The sequence below is a fragment of the Capricornis sumatraensis genome, chromosome 2 (genome assembly GCF_032405125.1).
Source record: "Capricornis sumatraensis isolate serow.1 chromosome 2, serow.2, whole genome shotgun sequence".
Classification (NCBI taxonomy): Eukaryota; Metazoa; Chordata; class Mammalia; order Artiodactyla; family Bovidae; genus Capricornis; species Capricornis sumatraensis.
The window spans coordinates 34,342,888-34,364,553 of record NC_091070.1 but is presented as its reverse complement, the minus strand read 5'-3'; the positions used below and the strand labels follow the sequence as shown (position 1 = coordinate 34,364,553).

General features: G+C 44.1%; 1 protein-coding gene across 1 annotated transcript in view; it reads left to right on the top strand.

Moving 5' to 3' along the window:
- The first annotated feature begins 8,461 nt into the window (after positions 1 to 8,461).
- PELI2 (pellino E3 ubiquitin protein ligase family member 2) overlaps positions 8,462 to 21,666 on the top strand; it is a 183,790-nt gene continuing 170,585 nt past the window's right edge. Inside the window, exon 1 of the mRNA XM_068966223.1 lies at positions 8,462 to 8,538. Within this exon, the coding sequence (XP_068822324.1) occupies positions 8,462 to 8,538 (77 nt within the window). The remainder of the gene's footprint in view (positions 8,539 to 21,666) is intronic.

Sequence of the window (21,666 nt, the reverse complement as noted above, 5' to 3'; positions counted from 1 at the left end):
TAAAGAAGAGCATAAGGCTGACGTTAGCAGAGGGAAAGCAATAAACATTAGAAAAGAAACAAAATAGAAAAATGGTAGAAAAAATAATCAGTGAAACTAAGAGTTGGCTTTTTGGAAAGATTGGCAAAATCAACAAGTCTTTAACAAGACTAAGAAAAAAGAGAAAGACTCAAATAAAAAAATCAGAAATGAAAGAGGACCTTATTACCACTTCCATAGAAATAAAAAAATTACAAGAGTACTGTGAATAATTGTATACCAACAAATTGGATAACCTAAAAGCAATGGATAAATCTCTAGAAACATATAACATACCAAGATTGAATCATGGGAAAACAGAAAATCTGAAAAGGCCAATTACTTAGTAAGGATATTGAATCAGTAATTAACCTCCCAACTAAGGAAATTCCAGGATCGGATGTCTTCACTGGTGAAGTCTACTCAACATTTAAAGAAGAATTAATACCAATCCTTTTCAAACTCTTCCACAGAATTAAAGATGAGGTCAGTATCACCCTGATTTCACAGCCAGAAGATGTTGCAAGAAAATAAAAGAAGATTACAAGTCATTGTTACTGATGAATATGGATGAAAAAGTCCTCAACAAAATACTAGAAAACTGAATCCAGCAGCCCATAAAAAGTTTCATATTCTATGAACAAGTGAAATTCATCCCTGTGATGCAAGGATGGTTGAACATATGAAAATCAACCAATGTAAGATAGCATATTAACAGAACAAAGGATAAAAATCTCATGATGATCTCAACAGCTGCAGAAGAAGCAATAGATAAAACCCAGTACCCTTTCTTGACCAAAAAAAAAAAAAAGACTTAACAAACTAGGAATAAAAGGAAATTATCTCAAAATAATAATGGCCTTATACAAAAATATCAAAGCTAACATCATACTCAATGAAAAGCCGAAACATTTCTACGAATACACAATGGGAAAGGAGGGTTTCTTCAGTACATGATGTGGGGAAAATTGGATAACCACATGCAAAAGAATGAAATTGGACCCTTACCTACACCATACACAAACATCAACTCACAATGGATTAAAGACTTAAGCAGAAAACGTGAAACTGTAAACTCTTGGAAGACAGCTAAGAAGGAAATCTTTGTGATAGCAATTTTGGAAATGATTTCTTGGATATGATGCCAAAAAAGCATCAGCAACAAAAGCAAAAGTAGACAAGTGGAACTATATTAAATAAAAGTAGGCACAGCACAGCAAAGGAAACAGGCAGGCTACAGAAAGGGAGAAAATATTTGCAAACCATATATCTGATAAAGGGTTAATATTCAAAACATATAGAAGACTCATATAACTCAATAGAAAAACACTAAATAACCCAATTTCAAAATGGGCAGAGGTAATGAATAGACAGTACAGATGTCTTCCTTGACCTTGCAGTTGCCCTCCCAGTGCAGGGAGCATGCCAGCCTCCTTGCTTCCAAAGAAGATAAGCAAATACAACAGATATCTGGAAAGATATTGAACATCATTTTCATCAGGGAAATGTAAATCAAAATCACAATATGATACTACTTCACACTTGTTAAGATGTTCATTGTCAAAAAAACAAAATAGCAAATGTTGACAAGGATGTAGAGACACTGGAACCCTTGTGTCCTGTTGATGTGAAATGGTGTTACCGAAGAAGAATGGCACTTCCTCAAAAAATTAAAATAGAACTACCATACAGTCCAGCAATCCTACTTCTGGATACTTATTCAAATAGTTAGAATCAGGATCTCAAAGACAGTTGCATTCTCATTTTCATTGCAACATTATTCACAATAGCCAAGAGGTTAAAGAACCTAAATACCCACTAAAGAATGACTTGATAAAAAATTAAAAAGTTATATATACATACAATGGAATATTATTCAGCCATAAAAAGGAATACCGTTATATGCCATGTGTGAAACCTGAGGACAATTTGCTAAAAAATAAGCCAGTCACAGAAGGATAAATACTGAATGATTAAACTTATATATCTAAAATTGTTAAACTTCTACAAGTAAAAAGTACAATTTCTAGGAGAGGCAGGGAGGGAGAAATGGGAGTTGCTGTTCAATGGGTATGAAGTTTCAGTCAGGCCAGGTGAAAAAGCTCTAGATATCTGTTGTACAGTAATGTGCTTATGGTTAACAGTACTATCAGTTCAGTTCAGTTTAGTCCCTCAGTCGTGTCGGACAATTGGTGACCCCATGGACTGTAGCACACAAGGCCTCCCTGTCCATAACCAACTCTGGGAGCTTACTCAAACTCGTGTCCATTGAGTCAGTTATGCCATCCAACCATCTCATCCTCTGTTGTCCCCTTCTCCTCCCACTTTCAATCTTTCCCAGCATCAGGGTCTTTTCTAATGAGTCAGCTCTTTGCATCAGGTGGCCAAAGTATTGGAGTTTCAACTTCAGCATCAGTCCTTCCAATGAATATTCAGGACTGATTTCCTTTAGGATGGACTGATTGGATCTCCTTGCTGTCCAAGGGACTCTCAAGGGTCTTCTCCAACACCACAGTTCAAAAGCGTCAATTCTTTGGTGCTCAGCTTTCTTTATAGTCCAACTCTCAACATCCATACATGACTACTGGAAAAACCATAGCTTTGACTAGACAGACCTTTGTTGGTAAAGTTATGTCTCTGCTTTTTAATATGTTGTGTAGGTTGGTCATAACTTTTTCCCAGGGAGCAAATGTCTTAATTTCATGGCTGCAGTCACCATCTGCAGAGATTTTGGAGCCCCCCAAAATAAAGTCTGTCACTGTTTCCATTGTTTCCCCATCTATTTGCCATGAAGTGATGGGACTAGATGCCATTATCTTAGTTTTCTGAATCTTGAGTTTTAAGCCAAACTTTTCACTCTCCTCTTTCATTTTCATTAAGAGATTCCTTAGTTCTTCACTTTCTGCCATAAGTGTGGTATCATCTGCATACCTGAGCTTATTGATATTTCTCCCAGCAATTTTGATTCCAACTTATGCTTCATCCAGTCTAGCATTTCTAGTGATGTATTCTGCATATAAGTTAAATAAGGAGGGTGACAATATACAGCCAGCCTTGACATACGCCTTTCCCAATTTGGAACCAATCTGTGGTTCCACGTCCAGTTCTAACTGTTGCTTCTTAACCTGCATGCAGATTTCTCAGGAGGCAGGTCAGGTGGTCTGGTATTCCCATCTCTTTAAGAATTTTCCAGTTTGTTGTGATACACATAGTCAAGGGCTTTGGCATAGTCAATAAAGCAGAAATAGATGTTTTTTCTGGAACTCCTGTGCTTTTTTGATGATCCAACGGATGTTTGGATCTCTGTTTGATCTCTGTTTCCTCTGCCTTTTCTAAATCCAGTTTGAACATCTGGAAGTTCATGGTTCACGTACAACTGAAGCCTGACTTGAACAATTTTGAGCATTACTTTACTAGCATGTGAGATGAGTGCAATTGTGCAGTAGTTTGAGCATTCTTTGGCATTGCCTTTCTTTGGGATTGGAATGAAAACGGACCTTTTCTAGTCCTGTGGCCACTGCTGAGTTTTCCAAATTTGCTGGCATATTGAGTGCAGCACTTTCACAGCATTATCTTTTAGGATTTGAAATAGCTCAACTGGAATTCCATCACCTCCACTAGCTTTGTTCGTCGTGTTGCTTCCTAAGGCCCACTTGACTTCACATTCCAGGATGTCTGGCTCTAGGTCAGTGATCACACCATCGTGATTATCCAGGTTGTGATTTTAATATAGTTCTTCCGTGTATTCTTGCCACCTCTTTTTAATAACTTCTGCTTCTGTTAGGTCCACACCATTTCTGTCCTTTATTGTATCCATCTTTGCACAAAAATTTCCCTTGGTACCTCTAATTTTCTCAAAGAGATCTCTAGTCTTTTCCATTCTATTGTTTTCCTCTATTTCTTTGCACTGATCACTGAGGAAGGCTTTCCTATCTCTCCTTGCTATTCTTTGGAACTCTGCATTCAAATGGGTATATCTTTCCTTTTCTCCTTTACCTTTCACTTCTCTTGTTTTCATAGCTATTTGTAACGCCTCCTCAGACAGCCATTTTGCCTGTTTGCATTTCTTTTTCTTGGGGATGGTCTGATCACTGCCTCCTGTGGACTCTGAAAGTTTTGTTGAGGGTAGATCTCATTAAAAAATTGGTAGATCCCAATTTTTTAAAAAAGTGAGTGTACCTCACACTAGCAATCAAAGAAAGGCAAATAAAAATTATCACCTGTCATATTAGTGAGGGTTTAAAAATGCTAGTGAGAGTTCCCTGAGGCAGGCTGTCTCATTTACTGCTGGCTGCAGTATAACTTGGCAGGCATAATCATTTTGAAAAACGGTTTGGAAATATGCATCAAAGGGTCTTAAAAATGTTCATGCCCTTTGATGTAATAATTTTACTTGTAGGAAACTGTTCTCTTGCAGTAATAACTAATATAAATATGTTTATTATTTGAAGACCAAAAGTTAGAAATCTTCCCAATGTTTCATAAGAGGAAGAGAGGGTAATAGATGTTGATACACATGAGAAAACAACAACAAAAAAGCTGCTCACAATGTAATAATAAGTGGAAAAAAGGGGGTAAACTGTGTGAGAGGTGACTAGACACAGTATTATCACACCACATAAAAACTTTAAAAAGGTGAAGGAAATACATAAAAATGTTACCCAGGGTTGTTTCTGGGTAATTAGCCTATGGATAGTTTAAATAAAATAAGATACAAACATATCCCCTTTTTAATGCTTTCCAAATTTCTGACAAGGAGCTCAAGTTACTTTCCCAATCAGGAAAAAAAATATATATGTATATATAAAATTTAATAACAAAAATGTGATCTAAGTTTTCATGAAATAATGATGTTTATCATAAAATATATTTTTGAATGTATCTTCTTACTCCTTAGTCTTTGCAAACATAAACATCTAAGGTAGAATGGAGAATGACTAAAAATTAGACTATTCTAGAAATACTGGAAGTTATTGGATTGATTTTATTTAAGGTATGGCTAAGGCAAACATAAACTTCTTCAGTAAACCTTTCATTCTAACTTAAAAGAGATAGGTATAACTGAGGCAGGGGTAATGTAAGAGGAAGCGTAACATTTTTTATTTTGAGGTTAACATATGGCCTTAGGTAGCCCAAGAAGCAGAATCAGCCCCCTGTAGGACACTGTGGGTGGGTCATTCTCTTCAGGAGAGTGGTTTAGGAGAGACACAAATGGAATGGCAAGCAGGGAGGGAAGGGGTGGGGGTCTGCCCTGGCAGCCAGGTCAGTCAAGCCCACTCTGGCTTTCAGTGGGTTGGCAGATGGCACAGCCAGATTGTCCCACCAGCCTAGAGCTACTAACTAAAACAATTACATTCAGAAAGAGAAAAATTTATGCTACAATCAGATTCCTAATGTTAGCAGGGAATGGTGAGGGTAATGCTCTAATTGGTTTAAGTTGTGAACAGAAAACTGTAATGAGGAATAGACAGGAAAAGGTGCAAACTGGTTTTTATAGGGACACAGCCACGGACGCTGAAAAAGATTAAGTTTGTGCCCCATCACTCTTTTCCCCTCGCAGCCTTGCCATTTGATTCCCCTTGAGAGGTGTTTTTGTTTTGTTTTTCTGTTTTTTTGTTTTATTTTTTAAAACTTTCACTTATATATTTTCTTTAAACCAGACAAAAGCAAATTTGGGGAACTTGGGCCCAATCTAGAAAACAGACATGGTCTTGGTGGGTCTATGCTGTATTTAAAACCTAACAGCAGGACTTGTATGAGTTGCCTACAAAAGTTAAAAGTTAGGAGATTTGGCATAAAACACAGGATTTGCACTTTAAAAGAAAGTCAAATATAGCAACTTTAATAAGTAAGCTATTATTGTCACATGGCAACAAGTAACTGGAGAAGAATGACTGATGCCCCTCTGAGATGGCACCAATTTGCCACAGTCCTCACTCGGCCGTTTTGCTCATTTGGATTTCCTTTCCTGGTCCCTGTATGCATTCCTGAGGTTTTCCAGTGTATGATTCCCCGAACTGGTTTGCCAGCCCTGAGTTGCCTAGGATAAAAAGCTTCCACTGCTACAAAAACTAGATTCAAAGCAACATTTCCTTTAAGTAACTCTGATAAAGATAGACCTGATGACGAACTTTTAAACAAGCTCAAAGAAATGCAGGGAGAGCAAAAAGAGAGAGATGGCCTTCTGGAAGTCAGAGACGCTCTATGGGAAACTCTCCATTCTGGCAGACAGCTAGAACAGAGGTCCTGCAAAGACTGGGCACTTTATGGGAAACTCTCAGCCTAGTGTTTGAAGCTTAGTAGGAGGTTAATAAATGTTTGTTTCCATCTTCCTAAGAGCAGATGCAGAGCACAGCAAGGAGGAAATGGAGCCAGAACAGTGTAATGCAACGCACAAAAGCACAGCATGCCAAGAGAGAAGGAGAGAGGGGGTAATTGTAGCCTAGAGAGCAGTAGCAGCGACAGAACAAGCCTAGAGAAGTTAGAATGACAAAGCCAGGTACTATAATAACCGGAGACTTCATAACCACAGCATGATTCTGATAGATCTTTGCTAGTCACCCATCTATATGGTAAGTAGGAGCATAGAGTAGATAGATGAAGACTACATTAATTAGGCAGAGAAATTCAGCCAGAAATTCACACCAAGACTCTAGTGATGAGAAAGCATTCAACTCTTTAGTGAAGGATTGTTGGTTAAAACTAATAATACACACACAGATGTGTTACAGAGGATATGTAAAATATGCAGGATAGCTGTGTGCAGTTGAAGTAAAGAAATTTTATACTTAGGTGAAGTTGTTTAAAATTTGTGTGTGTGTGTGTGTGTTTACCAATGGTGTGGCTTTAGTTACTTTGAAACAATTTAATTCCAAAGCCCCAATTAAAAAAAATTAGTCACTAACTGAAGTAAAATTTCCTGCAGATCATGTCACTGTAGCAATAACCTATCAGAGAATGTTAGACAAAGGCTACTGAACAGCACAATGGAAGGTTATCGCAATTGTGATGAAATTTTTTTTCCCTAGTCCTTTACTTAGGGTGATAGCCAACCAGTCAGTGTTTATACATAGGGTTTGCAATATGTATTTAAATATTTAACAATCTTGAGAGGCAGTGACTGACAATAATATGCAGTGTCCAGTATGAGTGCTTAATAAGTGGTAAAACAAAATACTGCATGATGAGAAACAGCAGTCAGTAAATTATTATACTCTAAAATATTTCAAAGCCTGGTAACTATTTAGAAACGCATAGAAAAGCAAACATCATGCGTTGGCTAAATTATGATAATAAAGGAAACTTTATATTCACTAAAAAGTTTACTCAAATAATTTTCTTTTAAATTGCTTAGGGGATTGAGAGAAGGTATGGGAAAGGGGAGAGCGTATGGATTTAAATCACACACACACACAACTTTTTTTTGAACCACGTGGAAGTCTGCTGACGACAGACCGGGATGTTACATCCTGCACAATGGAGGGGTGCTCCAAGCGCCTTCAAATCTCCCTCTAATTCAGTGCCAACTGGCAAAGCCCTCCAAATTTCTAGACTTCTTCAAGCTTTAAAGGACTGGGTTTCGGAAGAGGAGGCTCCTGGTGCGCGTGTGGAACACCTCCGAAAGTGTGCCGCGACACGGTGACACCGGGAAAGCTAATGCTCCCATATCCGGAGAGCAGGTTCTTTATTTACAGCTAGTTAACCCGAGGAAACTGTTAGGCTTAGGAACCTAAACCGCCGTGCTTCCGGGGATCCTGCGCAGCCTTCGGCCGCTGGAGAACTCGGCGACCAGGGCTGAGGTGCCCGCGCGGTTAAGTTCGGGGAAGGAAGCGAGAGAGAGGAAAAAAAAATAGAGCTGCTCCTTTAAGAACTTCCTTTCCCTTTTACTCTATGTTTACATAACACGGGGGCGAGCCGCCGCTGAGCCCGAGGGGGGCGGGGAGTGGACCTGGGCGGCCCCACGCGCCGGGGGAGGGGGCGCCGGGTGGGCGGAGGGCTGCGGACGGCTCGCGGAGGGCGGGGCGGCTCCCACCTGCCCGCGCGGGCGGGGCGGCTCTGCGGCCGGCCCCCGCCCCTCCCCCGCCCGCTGCCCCCGCCCCTCCCTGGCTCGCTCGCTCCCTCCTTTCCTCCCTCCCGCGGGGCTTCGGCGGCGGCGGCGGCGGCTGCGGCGCTTCGCGCGGTGGGTCTCCCTGCTGCCCGGTCCCATTTGTTGCCGAGTCTAGCTCGGGGCAACCGCGGCGCGCGGAGCTCTTAGAGAGCCCGGCAGGGCAGCCACGCAGCCACGACGGAGCAGCCGCGGGACTGGCCGCCCCGCGCCCCCTTCGCCGCCGTGCCTTTCCCCGGCGCGCTCACTCCCTTCTCGGGATGGGATTGTAGCGGCGGCGCGGACTCAGCGGGGATCGCGGCGGAGGCGGCGGCGGCGGCGGCGGCCGAGCAGGGCTCCATGTTTTCCCCCGGCCAGGAGGAGCACTGCGCCCCCAATAAGGAGCCCGTGAAATACGGGGAGCTGGTGGTACTGGGGTGAGTCCGGGGATCCCCGACCAGGGGAGCTTGGGGGCGGGCAGCAAGCGCTCCGGGTTGGGTGGCCGCCGCGCACCCACATCCCGGAGCAGGGCCATCGGGGTGGTTTGGGGGTTCTCTGGCCATCGGTAGGGCGCTTGGGCCGGTAGAGCGTCTCGGAGGGCTGGGACGGCGGGAGTGGGGGTGGGATGCCCCGATCCGCGCGCGCGGGTCGCTGCAGGCACAGGGATGCGCTATCCGCGCCGAGGACGGTGGCGAGGGAAGTGGCGAAGCGCGGTCAGCCCGGGGCGAAGGCAGCGGCGGGGACTGGGGCGACCTCGGAGCCCCGCGGGGCATAGCGTTCGGGGACTAAGTCCTTGGCATTACCGCGGGGGCAGAGGCTCGACTTGCCCGCGTGCCCCGGGCCGGGTGTCGGGGATAGGGACCAGGGTTGAAGCACAGCCGTCGTGGGCACCTCGCGGTGTCCGAGGACTACCCCTCCACCTTGGCGAAACTGAGAGGGCCCCAGGGTCCCTCTGCTCCCTCTTATTGTGAGCCCCGGGCCCGGAACTCCAGGCGCGGCACCGGCGTCTCGGCGCTGCGGGCAGTAGGATCCGAGCGAGGGGCGTCCGCGGGCAGCGCCTTGCATATTGTTATGGTGACCGCCGCAGCAGCCGCAGCCCCAGGGCAGTGAACTGTCTGCGACCCGGGCGGCCGGGCCGGCCCTCGGCTCTCTCCGCCGGGAGTGTCGTGGAGCGGGCAGGAAAGCCGCTGCACCCGCCCGGGCTCCGGGGCGCGCGGGGCTGCATCCTCTCTGTCCCTCGGTCCTGGGATTCGGCCTCGCAGATGTCCTCCCAGCGGCGGGGAGCTCGCCATCCTCGCTTGCCTCTGCTCCCTCTCGGCTTGTGAAAACCACATTCTGAAGATAGTAATTATCTACAATCTTTAAACGGCAGCAATTAGAGACTTCATCTACTTCCTGAGTTTCCTTGTGACATTTCTATTGTTTACCCTTAATAAGCCTGGAGAGAGGCTTCGCTGGGATTAAAGCAGGATAAAGTGGGCAGTGAAAGGGGAGCGGAATGGGGTGGGGAAGTGCGGTAAATTCTGGAGAAGGAGCAACTTGGGTTTAGCCTTGAAGGAGAAAAGAGAAAGGATTATTTTTCCCTTTGGATCTGTCACTCTCGGAAACCCGCGCTTTTGTCTTCCTCTCTTGAAAGACTTGTGTTCTGAACATTAGGGGTGCTGAAAGGTAGGCTTAGCACACGTGTGAAGAGTCATGGGTATGGAAGAACTCAGGGCACTCTGAAAAATGTGTTTTGATAACTGAATACCTTGAAGTAAGTGCCGGCTTAAAGATAATTTTAAAGCTAGGAATTTTTAAGAGAAGCTTCCAGACACAGCCCAGCTCAAAGTTGTCCAGTTTGGCGTACTTTGTAGCTACAGTGTTAGGTGGAGTATCATTGGAAAGCTCATTTACCTATTTGGAAGCTGTTTCAGATAAGCATTTTTCTCACCTGCATCTAATTGAACTTAAAAGACAAACATCAAGATTCAGTGGAAGGAGAGAGGACTGGCAGGCAAAAAGCTAGAGTTTAGCTTGTATTATGTAACCTCAGCCCAGCCTAATTTTGTGCAGTTTGGTTTTGTTTGTGTGGCTGGCTTCAAAGTATGTTTAACATTGTGAACCTGACACGAAAGATTAACTTAGGCCAGGACTTTATTTCATTATTTCCTTTTGAGGAAATAGTCGTTGAGATGTTTCATGAAAGCAGGGTGTGAGTGGGTCTGGAAAGGGTTTGTGTTCATAGCTGGAAGTGCAGGACATTCCAAAGCCCCGAAAAGGATTTTTACCCTGAATTGTCCTCCGATCAGGCTTATACTAAAGCAGGCTATGTAAATACTTTGCCAGTTGCATGTGCTCTGTTATTTACAGATGTTTTTCCAGGAGACACTTAGTATGATGGAATTAAGTGTTAGTTGCTCAGTCGTGCCGGACTTTTTGCAACCCCATGGACTGCAGCCCACCAGGCTCCTGTGTCCATGAGATTTTCCAGGCAAGGATACTGGAGTGGGTTGCCATTTCCTTCTCCAGGCAATCTTCCCAACCTAGGGATCAAACCCGGGTCTCCTGCACTGCAGGCAGATTCTTTAGAAACTGAGCTATAAGGGAAGTCCATGATGGAATTAGCACTTATATTAATATTTTAGGCCACTCAGCAGTTTGTGGGCACCTACTATGTGCCAGCACTGTTTAGGCATGGAAGATCCAGAAGTGCACAGGGAGCTATTTCATTGTAGTGTGGAGTGGCAGATATAAACAGAAGGAAACATGTAAACAAATGAATAATAAATGGCAGTTTGGGGGCACTGCCAAATTTTCAACAGAAATGGGTTAGCTTAGGAGACGTTTGCAATAGGCAGGTCTTGCCTTCTGTAGCTGGGAAGGCAGGGAAGGTTTCTCTGAGGAGGTGAAAGGTGAGTTGAGACCAGGCTCTGAGAAGATGCTAAGTTTGGTTTTTCAATACTTGAGAAGAATTGGGGCCATTTTCTGTTTTTGAGAGTAGTTCTCTGACTCTCTAACAATATTGACCACACTGAAGAATGTGGGGAAATAGTGAAAAGGTAGGTAGACTCTAAGACAACCCTTATTAATCATTATCGTACCCTTTGGACTTGAGGTAGCGCCCTCCCTCTTAAATCACCAGTGATGATCAAATAAAAATTATTATCATAACATAACATATCATAACATAATGTGAAAATTTCTATTAGATTTTTTATTGATGAAATTAATCTTGAAATCTAAAAATGCCCCATATTAGTATTCATAAAAAGCTTTTTGCTTATAAAATACAGTGCATTTTTTCATTAAAAACAAAACTGTTGTGTGATTGCCCTTTTTTTTCTCTTCTAAATTTTGTAGCAAAATGTTGCTAAGAAATCCTGGAGTGCAGATTGAGGAGCTATATACGTATATGTCTATATTCATACGCAAATACTTCTGCGTCTTTTCATGCATTACACAATGTTAAGAGAATCCCAGTTAGGATTTTAGTAGGGTCATCATTTTCTTAGCAGCTTGGTAGAATTTAATTTTTTCATGATTCCAGCCAGTGAATGCATCAGAGCCACTACTTTTTGCTGCGTCCATTACATAATGAAAGATAGAGAAATGACTATCTACCTGTCAGGTCTTTTTTGCTGTTCATTTTAAACCTGACTAAAATGTTAAACTTGAGGAAGCGTGTCCGGATTTGAGAGGTAGTTCGATGTAGTTTTTTGGTAAGAGTATGAATCAGCATTCAGAAGACCTGGACTGAATTTCTCCTTTCTTGCCCACTGGCTTTGTGGTAGTGGCTTAGTCCTTCACTCTCTGGCTTCCCAGGTGTCCCAGTGGTAAAGAATCCGCCTGCCAATACAGGAGATGCTGCAGAGGCTGTTTGGGTCAGGGGGATCCCCTGGAGTAGGAAACCTGCTCCAGTATTCTTGCCTGGAAAGTTCCACGGACAGAGGAGCCTGGTGGGCTACAGTCCATGGGATCGCAAAGAATCGGACATGACTGAGTACATGCACCCAGCCCTCACTTTCTTCCTGTTTCTTTAGCAATAATGAAATATGATTGGATTGTGTAGTTGTCAAGAACCTTTCTGGTTTATACCTTGTAATGTTGGTCAGTGGCTCAAATGTGGAAAATGTAGTTAACATAATCTCAGTAATTCTGCATGCATTGATTTTGTGTATTCCTTGCTGGGAGAAACATTAATAACCTCAGATATGCAGATGACACCATCCTTATGGCAGAAAGTGAAGAGGAACTAAAAAGCCTCTTGATGAAAGTGGAAGAGGGGAGTGAAAAAGTTGGCTTAAAGCTCAACATTCAGAAAACTAAGATCATGGCATCCGGTCCCATCACTTCATGGGAAATAGATGGGGAAACAGTGGAAACAGTGTCAGACTTCATTTTTGGGGGCTCCAAAATCACTGCAGATGGTGATTGCAGCCATGAAATTAAAAGACCCTTACTCCTTGGAAGGAAAGTTATGACCAACTAGATAGCATATTCAAAAGCAGAGACATTACTTTGCCAACAAAGGTCCGTCTAGTCAAGGCTATGGTTTTTCCAGTGGTCATGTATGGATGTGAGAGTTGGACTGTGAAGAAAGCTGAGCACTGAAGAATTGATGCTTTTGAACTGTGGTGTTGGAGAAGACTCTTGGGAGTCCCTTGGACTGCAAGGAGATCCAACCAGTCCATGCTAAAGGAGATCTGTCCTGTGTGTTCATTGGAAGGACTGATGCTGAAGCTGAAACTCCAGCACTTTGGCCACCTCATGCGAAGAATTGACTCATTGGAAAAGACTCTGATTCTGGGAGAGATTAGGGCCAGGAGGAGAAGGGGACGACAGAGGATGAGATGGCTGGATGGCATCACCGACTCGATGGACGTGAGTTTGAGTGAACTCCGGGAGTTGGTGATGGACAGGGAGGCCTGGTGTGCAGCGATTCATGGGGTCGCAAAGAGTCGGACACGACTGAGCGACTGAACTGAACTGAAGGTGGTGGTGCTAGAATTTGAATGGGAACTGTGGTTTAATAGTGGAAAAGATTGATGCTGTGATTACTTTTTTGGAAGTTGGTATGTGCAAAATAGGCATTTTTTAAAGTTGTAATGGTATACATATATCTGACACATTGGTGTTAGATTGTACATGAGGGTGTTCAAAATTTGATAAAACTTTCTGTTCCAGGTTTTAGGAGGGCAGTGATGTTTCAAAATTAAGCTCAGTAGGCTAAAATAACCAGCACAAGGAAGAGATAATCTGATGATGAAATTTTAGAACTGAAAGGGCCCTAAGAGGCCATGGTACATACTTCACTCTTTAATTTTAGTGATGAGGAACGCGAGACTCCCAGAAGGAAGGAGGTTTGTCCAAGTTCATAGTTGAGCTGGATCACTGCACTGCCAGGTCACAGGTTCCCCACTTCAGGGCAGATTCCAGCAGTGCTGTCAGTTCCCCAAAGCTGCAGGTTTTTTGTAACTTGCATGAGGGAAGCTGAATCTCTTTCTGGATTCAATTTGAAGCATGCAGCTCTCTCTCTGACTAATGGCCCGTCATGATTTTTGGAAACATATTGGTTTACTCTTGGTTCCCTTCACCTCACTGCTGAATGTATAATGCCTTTTGCAAAGCTTTCTTTTTCATCTGATGCTTCACAAAAGGTATTTTTATTGGATATCTCAACCAAAGGTTTCTAACCTAGAGTTCACAGATGGAATCCAGGGTGCCCTTGAACTGGGATGGCGGGAAAATATATCTTTGCTTTTACTGGATTCAAACTGAGATTTAATATTTTACTCCATTATGTGTATAGGCAACAAATAGACCTGCTGCTGGATTTGCTATTTAATGCATTAATCCAGAAATGCATACGTTATTGTATCACAACTTATCTTTGATAACCAAATGACTGACTTCATTTTTAAGCCTTTGTATTGCATTTTATACATGTAAAATTATTTTTCTGCAAAGGGCTCAGTATACTTTAAAGACTGCCAGAAAGATCCTTTGCACAAAAAAAAAATGGTTAAGAATTTCTGCAGATATGCCTCAAAAATAACATGTTGTAGTTGAAACTGCTCAAGATCTACAAAAGGGGGAAATCAGGGGGTACGTGTGGTTTTCCCTTTAGACTGTGCAGCATTTTATCAGGTAAGACAAAGAGGGCTGTTGCTAGGAGAGTTTATGGTCTTTATTTTTTGAAACAAGCAGCTCCAATTTCTAGATGCCAGTTTTGTCTTAACCTTGGCACTGTGCCTTGGCCCCTCCCCTTGGTAGTAATAAGAAACCTTAAAATATATCCTAACACTTTTCCTTTTCTTGTCCTCCTCTTTAATTTGGGCCCAAACATCAAACGCTAGTTTCCTTTATAGACTGAAAGGTCTTTGAACTTAAAGCAAAACAAAACAAAATCTTTGCTATCTCTCAGCGTTTGTGGTGATCTGAAGAGCACAGATCTGTTTGTGTGGATGGAGTGTCTACTTCTGTAGGCTATAAAGGGTTGTGATGCGACTGGCTTTGGGTTGCTATATTTTCCTTTACTAACTTTAGCCTTGTTTGGAGTATGTGGCTGTCTGTGTGGTTTCTTGTCTGGGTCTCTCAGATTTATTTGTTTCTCTCTTTAACACACAAAGCCTGAAACCTTCATTAGGACTTTTCATTTTCAGTTGTATTTCATCAGGTGATCCATATGGATGCTTTAGGTAAACAAAAGCAAAACCAGCTTGCTTCAGATTTTAGTAACTTTGCATGTGTGCATGCTAAGTCGCTTCAGTCCTGTCTGATTCTATGTGACCTAATGGACTGTAGCCCGCCAGACTCCTCTATGAGATTCTCCAGGCAAGAATACTGAAGTGGGTTGCCATGCCCTTTTCCAGGGAATCTTTCCGACCCAGGGATTAAACCCACGTCTCTTAAGTCTCCTGCATTGGCAGTTGGATTCTTTACCACCTGGGAAGCCCTCCAGCAGCTTTACCAAAACATATCAGTAAAATTGGCAAAAGGATGAAACATATATACAGAAAAGACCAAAAAACCGAAAGCATACCAGTTGCTGTATTTGAAGGAGACCACCCTTGTCATGTTGAGGCAATGGTTTTGTGTCTGCTATGCAGGAATCAGCAACATGGAGACATGGATTGGCTTTGAAACAGAGACAGTGTAGCCCTTGGTGGAGCTCCTTGGTGTGGGAGTAAAATAACTGAACAGGAATTTCTAACATCATCTGATTTAACTAAGGGTTTCTCCTAGGGTGAGCAGAATCTATTTCATAAGAAGAAAATGGAAGGTAAGAATGATTCTGTTAATGGTTCTTATTGAGCTTACTGTTACCTTCATCTTCTGGAGAATAAAAATAAGGAGAGCGAAAAGTGCTTCATAGTTCTTAGCTTTGTCTAAATCAGCTGTTCTCAACCACTGTCTCAGCCACCTTACATGTGATGATCAGTTTTGAGGTATGTGGCCAGTAATTTATGACATGTAATAAAGTATGGATCTTTCAAATGATTCCAAGATGTCTCGGTAATAATGTGACTTTACCCACTTGCATTCTGCTGTGTTCTCCCAAGTGGGAGAGAAAGGGGTGGGGTTACATCAGGCAAGCCAGGAATTTATTCATTCAACAAATATTTAATGGGATTGTACTCTTCCAGGCACGGGGGATATAGCTAGGCAAGGCAGACATGTGAATTACTGTTTTATTCTTGTCACAACCCTTTAGGGAATGGCTATTACAAATATTCAGTTCATTTATTTATTCCACCAATATTTGAGCATCTGCTACCGGTCAGATGCTGTCCTTGGCACTAAGGGATGCAGTGAACAAGACAGGTATCATCTCTGCTGCCGTGGAGCCTACAGAGAAAGCAGTCTAGAGCATAGGCTGTGATGGGGGAGCACAATGGGTCACCTAGCCCCTGTGCCGGGACAAGAAGAGGCTAGCCAGGCGGAGGTTAGAGGGAACAATTGCTCTAGGAGGACGGCCCACAGTATTCTAAGATCCAAAGATGAGCGCACATGCTCCTTTGAGGAGTGGAGAAAAGTCCCAAATGGCTGGAGGGTTGAAATGAATCGTGAGCCAGGAGGGTGGGAGGGCAAGCCCCGCAGGACTGGGGACTTTATCCTACGGGCCTGGGAGACTGTAGCTGAACTGTCATCTAGGAAACTGGTAGCAGAGAAAGCACTTCTGCAGAGCGGGCTGCAGCAGCGGCGGGTGCAAGGAGATGCTCAGGCCGAGGCATGTGGGAGCCAGGATCTGATTCCTGTCCCTCAAGACGTCCAGTCACACCACTGTCCCAGGTTGTGAGTGGGCTGCCACTCGTTCACTGACTCAGAAATACTGACTGAGGAGCAGCGCTGCCCTGGGCACTGGGCTGCATACAGTAGGAGTGAGGTAGACAGCCCAGCAGAGAGCTCACCTTCCAGTGCAAGAGGTGGACGGTGCAGACAAGCCAGCACCTTGGTAGATACAGCTTTAATTCAGAGGGCCCCGGGAAATCTCACGCAGGACATGGGGCAAGAGAGTGCTTGGGTGGCAGGGCAGGGGGGACTAGTTGGGTCAAGTGCAAGGGATAAGGTAGTGGGGCCCTGGGAGATAAAAAAATCAGGGGCAACATTTCTCAGAAATTAACTCTGTATCATCTGAGAGCTCCCACCTTTTTCCAGTTTTTTTCTTTACTTTCAATCCTGTCTAAGCCACGCTGGGTAGGTTCCACTCTTATGGGCCAAAGGATTCTGAGTAGTCTATCAGTGTCACATGCTCAGGGTGGTAATTACATTCTCTAGGGCTCCTTGATGGAGAAGGCAGTGGCACCCCACTCTAGTACTCTTGCCTGGAAAATCCCGTGGGCAGAGGAGCCTGGTCGGCTGCAGTCCATGGGGTCGCTAAAAGAGTCGGACACGACTGAGTGGCTTCACTTTCACTTTTCACTTTCATACATTGGAGAAGGAAATGACAAGCTACTCCAGTGTTCTTGCCGGGAGAATCCCAGGGACGGGGGAGCCTGGTGGGCTGCCATCTATGGGGTCGCACAGAGTCGGACATGACTGAAGCGACTTAGCAGTAGCAGCAGCATCAGGGCTCCTTGAGACGATTTGCTCTTCCCTCCTAGAGGACAGGGTTCCTTCCTTAGGGTACGGGGTACACCTTTTCAGGTGCTCAGGAGGTGGGATTTCTCTGGCACACTGCAGCGCCCTGCTCAACTCAGCCTCATCTCTGGGGCTCAGGGACTGTTTCCTCTCTTGGGAAGGAACGCGGATTCCCGAACACAGCTGCAGTTTTGTAAACAGCCCTCCCCACCTGAAGAGCCCAAGTTAAAGGCTTCCTGCGATACTAAACATGTACTTCATTGACATCAGATACTCTTGTTTCAACTTTTGTTTGTTTTTCTTTTTGTCAGTCACCTAACAGTCATTTTGTCACCTGCAGAACGTTCTGCCTTGAAGGGAAGCAGGCCATCTGTTCCCATTCCACCAGCTGCCGGAGCTGCACTGCGGTGCACAGGGGTGGTGCCGAAAGGCTGCGGTCATTAGTGCTGGCTAACGATGGCTGGGGTGCAAGCCTCCTCCTGGATGATAGACCTAATAAGTATGCATTGAGGGTATTTTCAGCAGCAGATTTAAGACTACTGCAAGTCATTCTTGATTGAGGTTTTATGTCCAGCCATCTGCATAATGCTTCTCACTTGCAAACACTTAACTCCATTCATACCCTGCTTTTTCGCTCTGTGTTTAGGATAAGAATCTCTAGCCTTGTGCTCCCATTCTAATTAGTACTGGTTTAGCAGAATCCAACCCAAGTGAGCAGTTGTGTGTTTGGCTTCCAGGCTGTTGGTATGGAATGGCTGTTTACTATTTCCAAGCACCTTCCAGGCGCCTTCAAAGCCTGCCTCCCCCCGCCTCCTTCAGTTTGTACCTGGCCTTCTTGTGCCTCCTGCTGCAGGGTTGTGGGGCCTCTATCTATCTTCAGAACTTGTGATGGGTGAGCAAGGAGGGGTTTCTGGAGCGCTTGATTGATGAACTGATTACCTTGAGGAAATCCGGCCCTTTTTGCGCAAGGACCGCAAACACAAAGAAGTGTGCTTCTTGCCAGATCCCCAGAAACGTACAGACTGGGTCCTTGCTGTGGTACATGAGACTGCATTAGAGTTTGGGTGCTTTTATTATAAGGTGCTCTCAGATAGAATGCAGAATGGAATCTGTCGTTTTGCTGCATAGCTGTTTGTCTAAGGTATGCAGGAGAGCTACTGGAGAGAACAGAGGGCTGTACTGTGTATGCTTCTCAACAGGGTTTCTGCATTCTTGAACTATTTCCACATAATAAGCATTCAGTTGTTTGACTCTGTAAACCATTCAGTGAAAGAACTGTATTTAAAGGCTGTGTGTTGAGGTGGACATTACCCGACTTTCCCAGTAGGACTTGCAACCAGTTGGAGATCAGGTAAGAGAATCTGGGGCTTTAACTTAGACCCAGGTTTTTCCCCAAGTATCTTCAAATCAGGCCTGCGTGCTGGACCTCTCTGAGGAGGTGACTCCCCTCCCCCTGCATGTGGGCTGGTTTTGTAATTTGCTCTGAACCATCTTTGTGATGGAGGTCTGTGACTTTTGGATGCTGCCTTAAGGGGTGTTCTAGCTTCCGTTTTTGTTCTCTATACTAATCTGCCAGGCTGCTCTATAACAAAACACCATAGGCTGGGTGGCTTAAACAGCAGAAACTTGCTCATAGTTTTGCAAGCTGGAAGCCTGAGATAAGGTGTCAGCAAGTTGGGTTTCTCCCGAGGCCTCCCTCCTTGGCTTGCAGGTGGCTGTCTCTTGCTGTGTCCTCATGTGGCTTTTTCTTGTGTAGGTGCCCATCCTTGGTGGCCCTGCCCCTCATATGAGGACACCTGTCATGTTGGATTAGGGTCCACTTATGTGACCTAACTTAACTTTGTTTTTTTTTTTTTTTTTAATGAACTTTCTTTTTTTTTTTTAATTTTAAAATCTTTAATTCTTACATGTGTTCCCAAACATGAACCCCCCTCCCACCTCCCCTAACTTAACTTTGATTTTAAACTCTTTAAAGGGGCTTCCCCAGTGCCTCAGTGGTAAAAAATCTGCCTGCAATGCAGGAGACATGGGTTCGATCCCTGGGTTGGGAAGATCCTCTGGAAAAGGGCATGGCAACCCATTCCAATGTTCTTGCCCAGAGAATCCCATGGACAGCAGAGCCTGGTGGACTCCAGTCCAGGGTCACAAAAAGTTGGACATGACTGAAGCAACTTAGCATGCATGCACACACCTCTTTAAAGACCTTGTCTCCTAATACATTCACATTCTGAAGTGTACTGAGGCTGAGGACTTCAACATATAAATTCAGTCTACAGCACCTTCTTAGAAGGCAGTTGCCATGTAAAGAAGTCTTGACTGCCCTGCTAGAGAGGGTGGCCCTGGCAGGATTACAAAAGGAGAGAGGCCTGGCCAGCCCCCAGCCACTGCAACCACTCTGCTGAGGCAACTGACCTTGAGTAAAGCCATCTTGGCTCCTTGGGCCCATCACGCTGCCCAGGCCACACCACATGGAGCAAAGATGAGCAATTTCCTTCTCGTTCTGCCAAATCAATGAGTTCTGAGTGCTGGTTGTCCTTAGAAGCTGTTGTGTTTGGGGGTGGTTTGTTACACAGCAGTAGACAACCTGAAACACCGGTATTACACTGGCATGTGATTCAGCTGTCACATCTGATGGACTAATGGGAATTAATTCACTGAGTTTTTGTTTCTTTCAGGTTATTGATTATTTTAATAAGCACAATTTCAGCCTTTTAGATGAGTTATTCCAAACATTAAGTACTGTATGGCCTGAAAAGCTTAGCTAACAAAAGCATTTGTGGAATAAGTTTATTATGTGTAAGTCATCTGTGAGTCTCTCTGCGTTCATTAATCTCCGTAATCAATATTATCTCCTGATATTCTTTGAGAGCAGGCAATTGAAGAATGACCCAGCAGAGCTGAAAACCATGCTTCTGGAAGACTGGAGCATAAGCAGCTTTAACCCCAGGACAGCTAGTGGATGATGGACTTTCAGGCTTTTAAAGGCCACCCAGACGAAATAACAGAACTAACAGAGATTTGAGGAGGTGGGGAGGTCATCTATACTAGCATCCTGCAGGTACAGGGCAATGAAGAGCTCATTTGTATGAGTTGTACCTGTGACTGTCAGTGATACGAAGGAAGTATAGTTCCTGGGTCTCATTTTTCCCATGGGCTGTGTGCTGGCTTGGGGGCAAGCAACGTCAGAAGGTGGCCTGGCATGGTGCGGGGTGGGCTGGGCTAGTGTTCTCCCTTCAGAAGCGGACAGTGTGACAGCCGAGCTGCCAGCCGTGAACATAGTCCTCAGGATGGAGAGAAAGAGCTGCAGGCACAGACTCTGCAAGTGACTGCCTTCCAAGTGAGCAAGCAGCTTGACATAAAAAGAGGAAAAAGGATTCGTGTAGTAGCTGCAATGAATGGAATATCTTAAAATTCCCCCAAATTCTGTTTAAAAAGTTTTAACATTTGTCATTTGTAATCAGAAGTGCTGATACATATAAAATGAAAACTTATGCATTTAAAATTTATCAACTAAGTGTAAAAGAAGTTTAAATAAATGCCCAAATGGTGTATTTTGTAGCTTTTATAATTTTGTAGATTGTAAAGCTTAAAACTACACTAAAGGGACTTCCCTAATGGTCCAGTGGTTAAGGATATGCCCCGTGTAGGGGACATGGGTTCAATCCCTGGTAGGGGAACTAAGATCCCACATATGGCCGAGCAGCTAAGCCCAAGCACCGCAACTAGAGAATCTGTGGACTGCAGTGAGAGAGTCCGCACGAAGCAAGGAAGACCCCTAATGCCACAGCTCGGACCTGACGCGGCCAAATGAATACTAAAAAAGAAGGAAAAAAACTATACTAAAACTACACTAAAACCTATACAAAAATGTATAGGTAGATATATTTTATATTTTATTGCACATGTATGGATTTATTGAATTAAATGTGGAATTCACTGAACATACTAGAAATTGGGCAGTATCTAAGCGTATGCAGTAAACATTACCCACTCAGTCTGTGTGAGGTGATGCTGTTATGGTTGCTGTTTTGGTGATGCTGATGATCTAACGTCTAGGAACCCACATAAGGAAATGCCCTCCAGGGGCCTACAATCTAAGGGCAAGACAAATAACTAAGCAACGAACTATACGTGGTGTCGAGGAGAGATGGATGGCGGGAGCCGTTATTTCAGGTGTGCTGTGTGCCAGATTCTTTTGTGTTTTTCTTAATCAGTCCCAGGAGTTAGATTGCATTATTTGGAAAGTGAGGCTTCTGCTCAGGTAACTCACCTTATCAGTGGCAGGGCATGACTGGAAGGTAGGTTTGGATTACTGTGAGGCCTGATTCTCTCTACAGAGTGAAGGTTAAAGGCATGTGAATTGCTGGGAACTGGGGAAAAAGTCCTGGAAAAGGCAGCCTTTGAGCAGAGTTTTGAAAATTGGCCTGGATTTTTATAAAGCAGTAGTAGTAACGGTGTGGGGTTTAGGAACCTTGAAGGATTTGGCTGGAGATTGAAGTCCT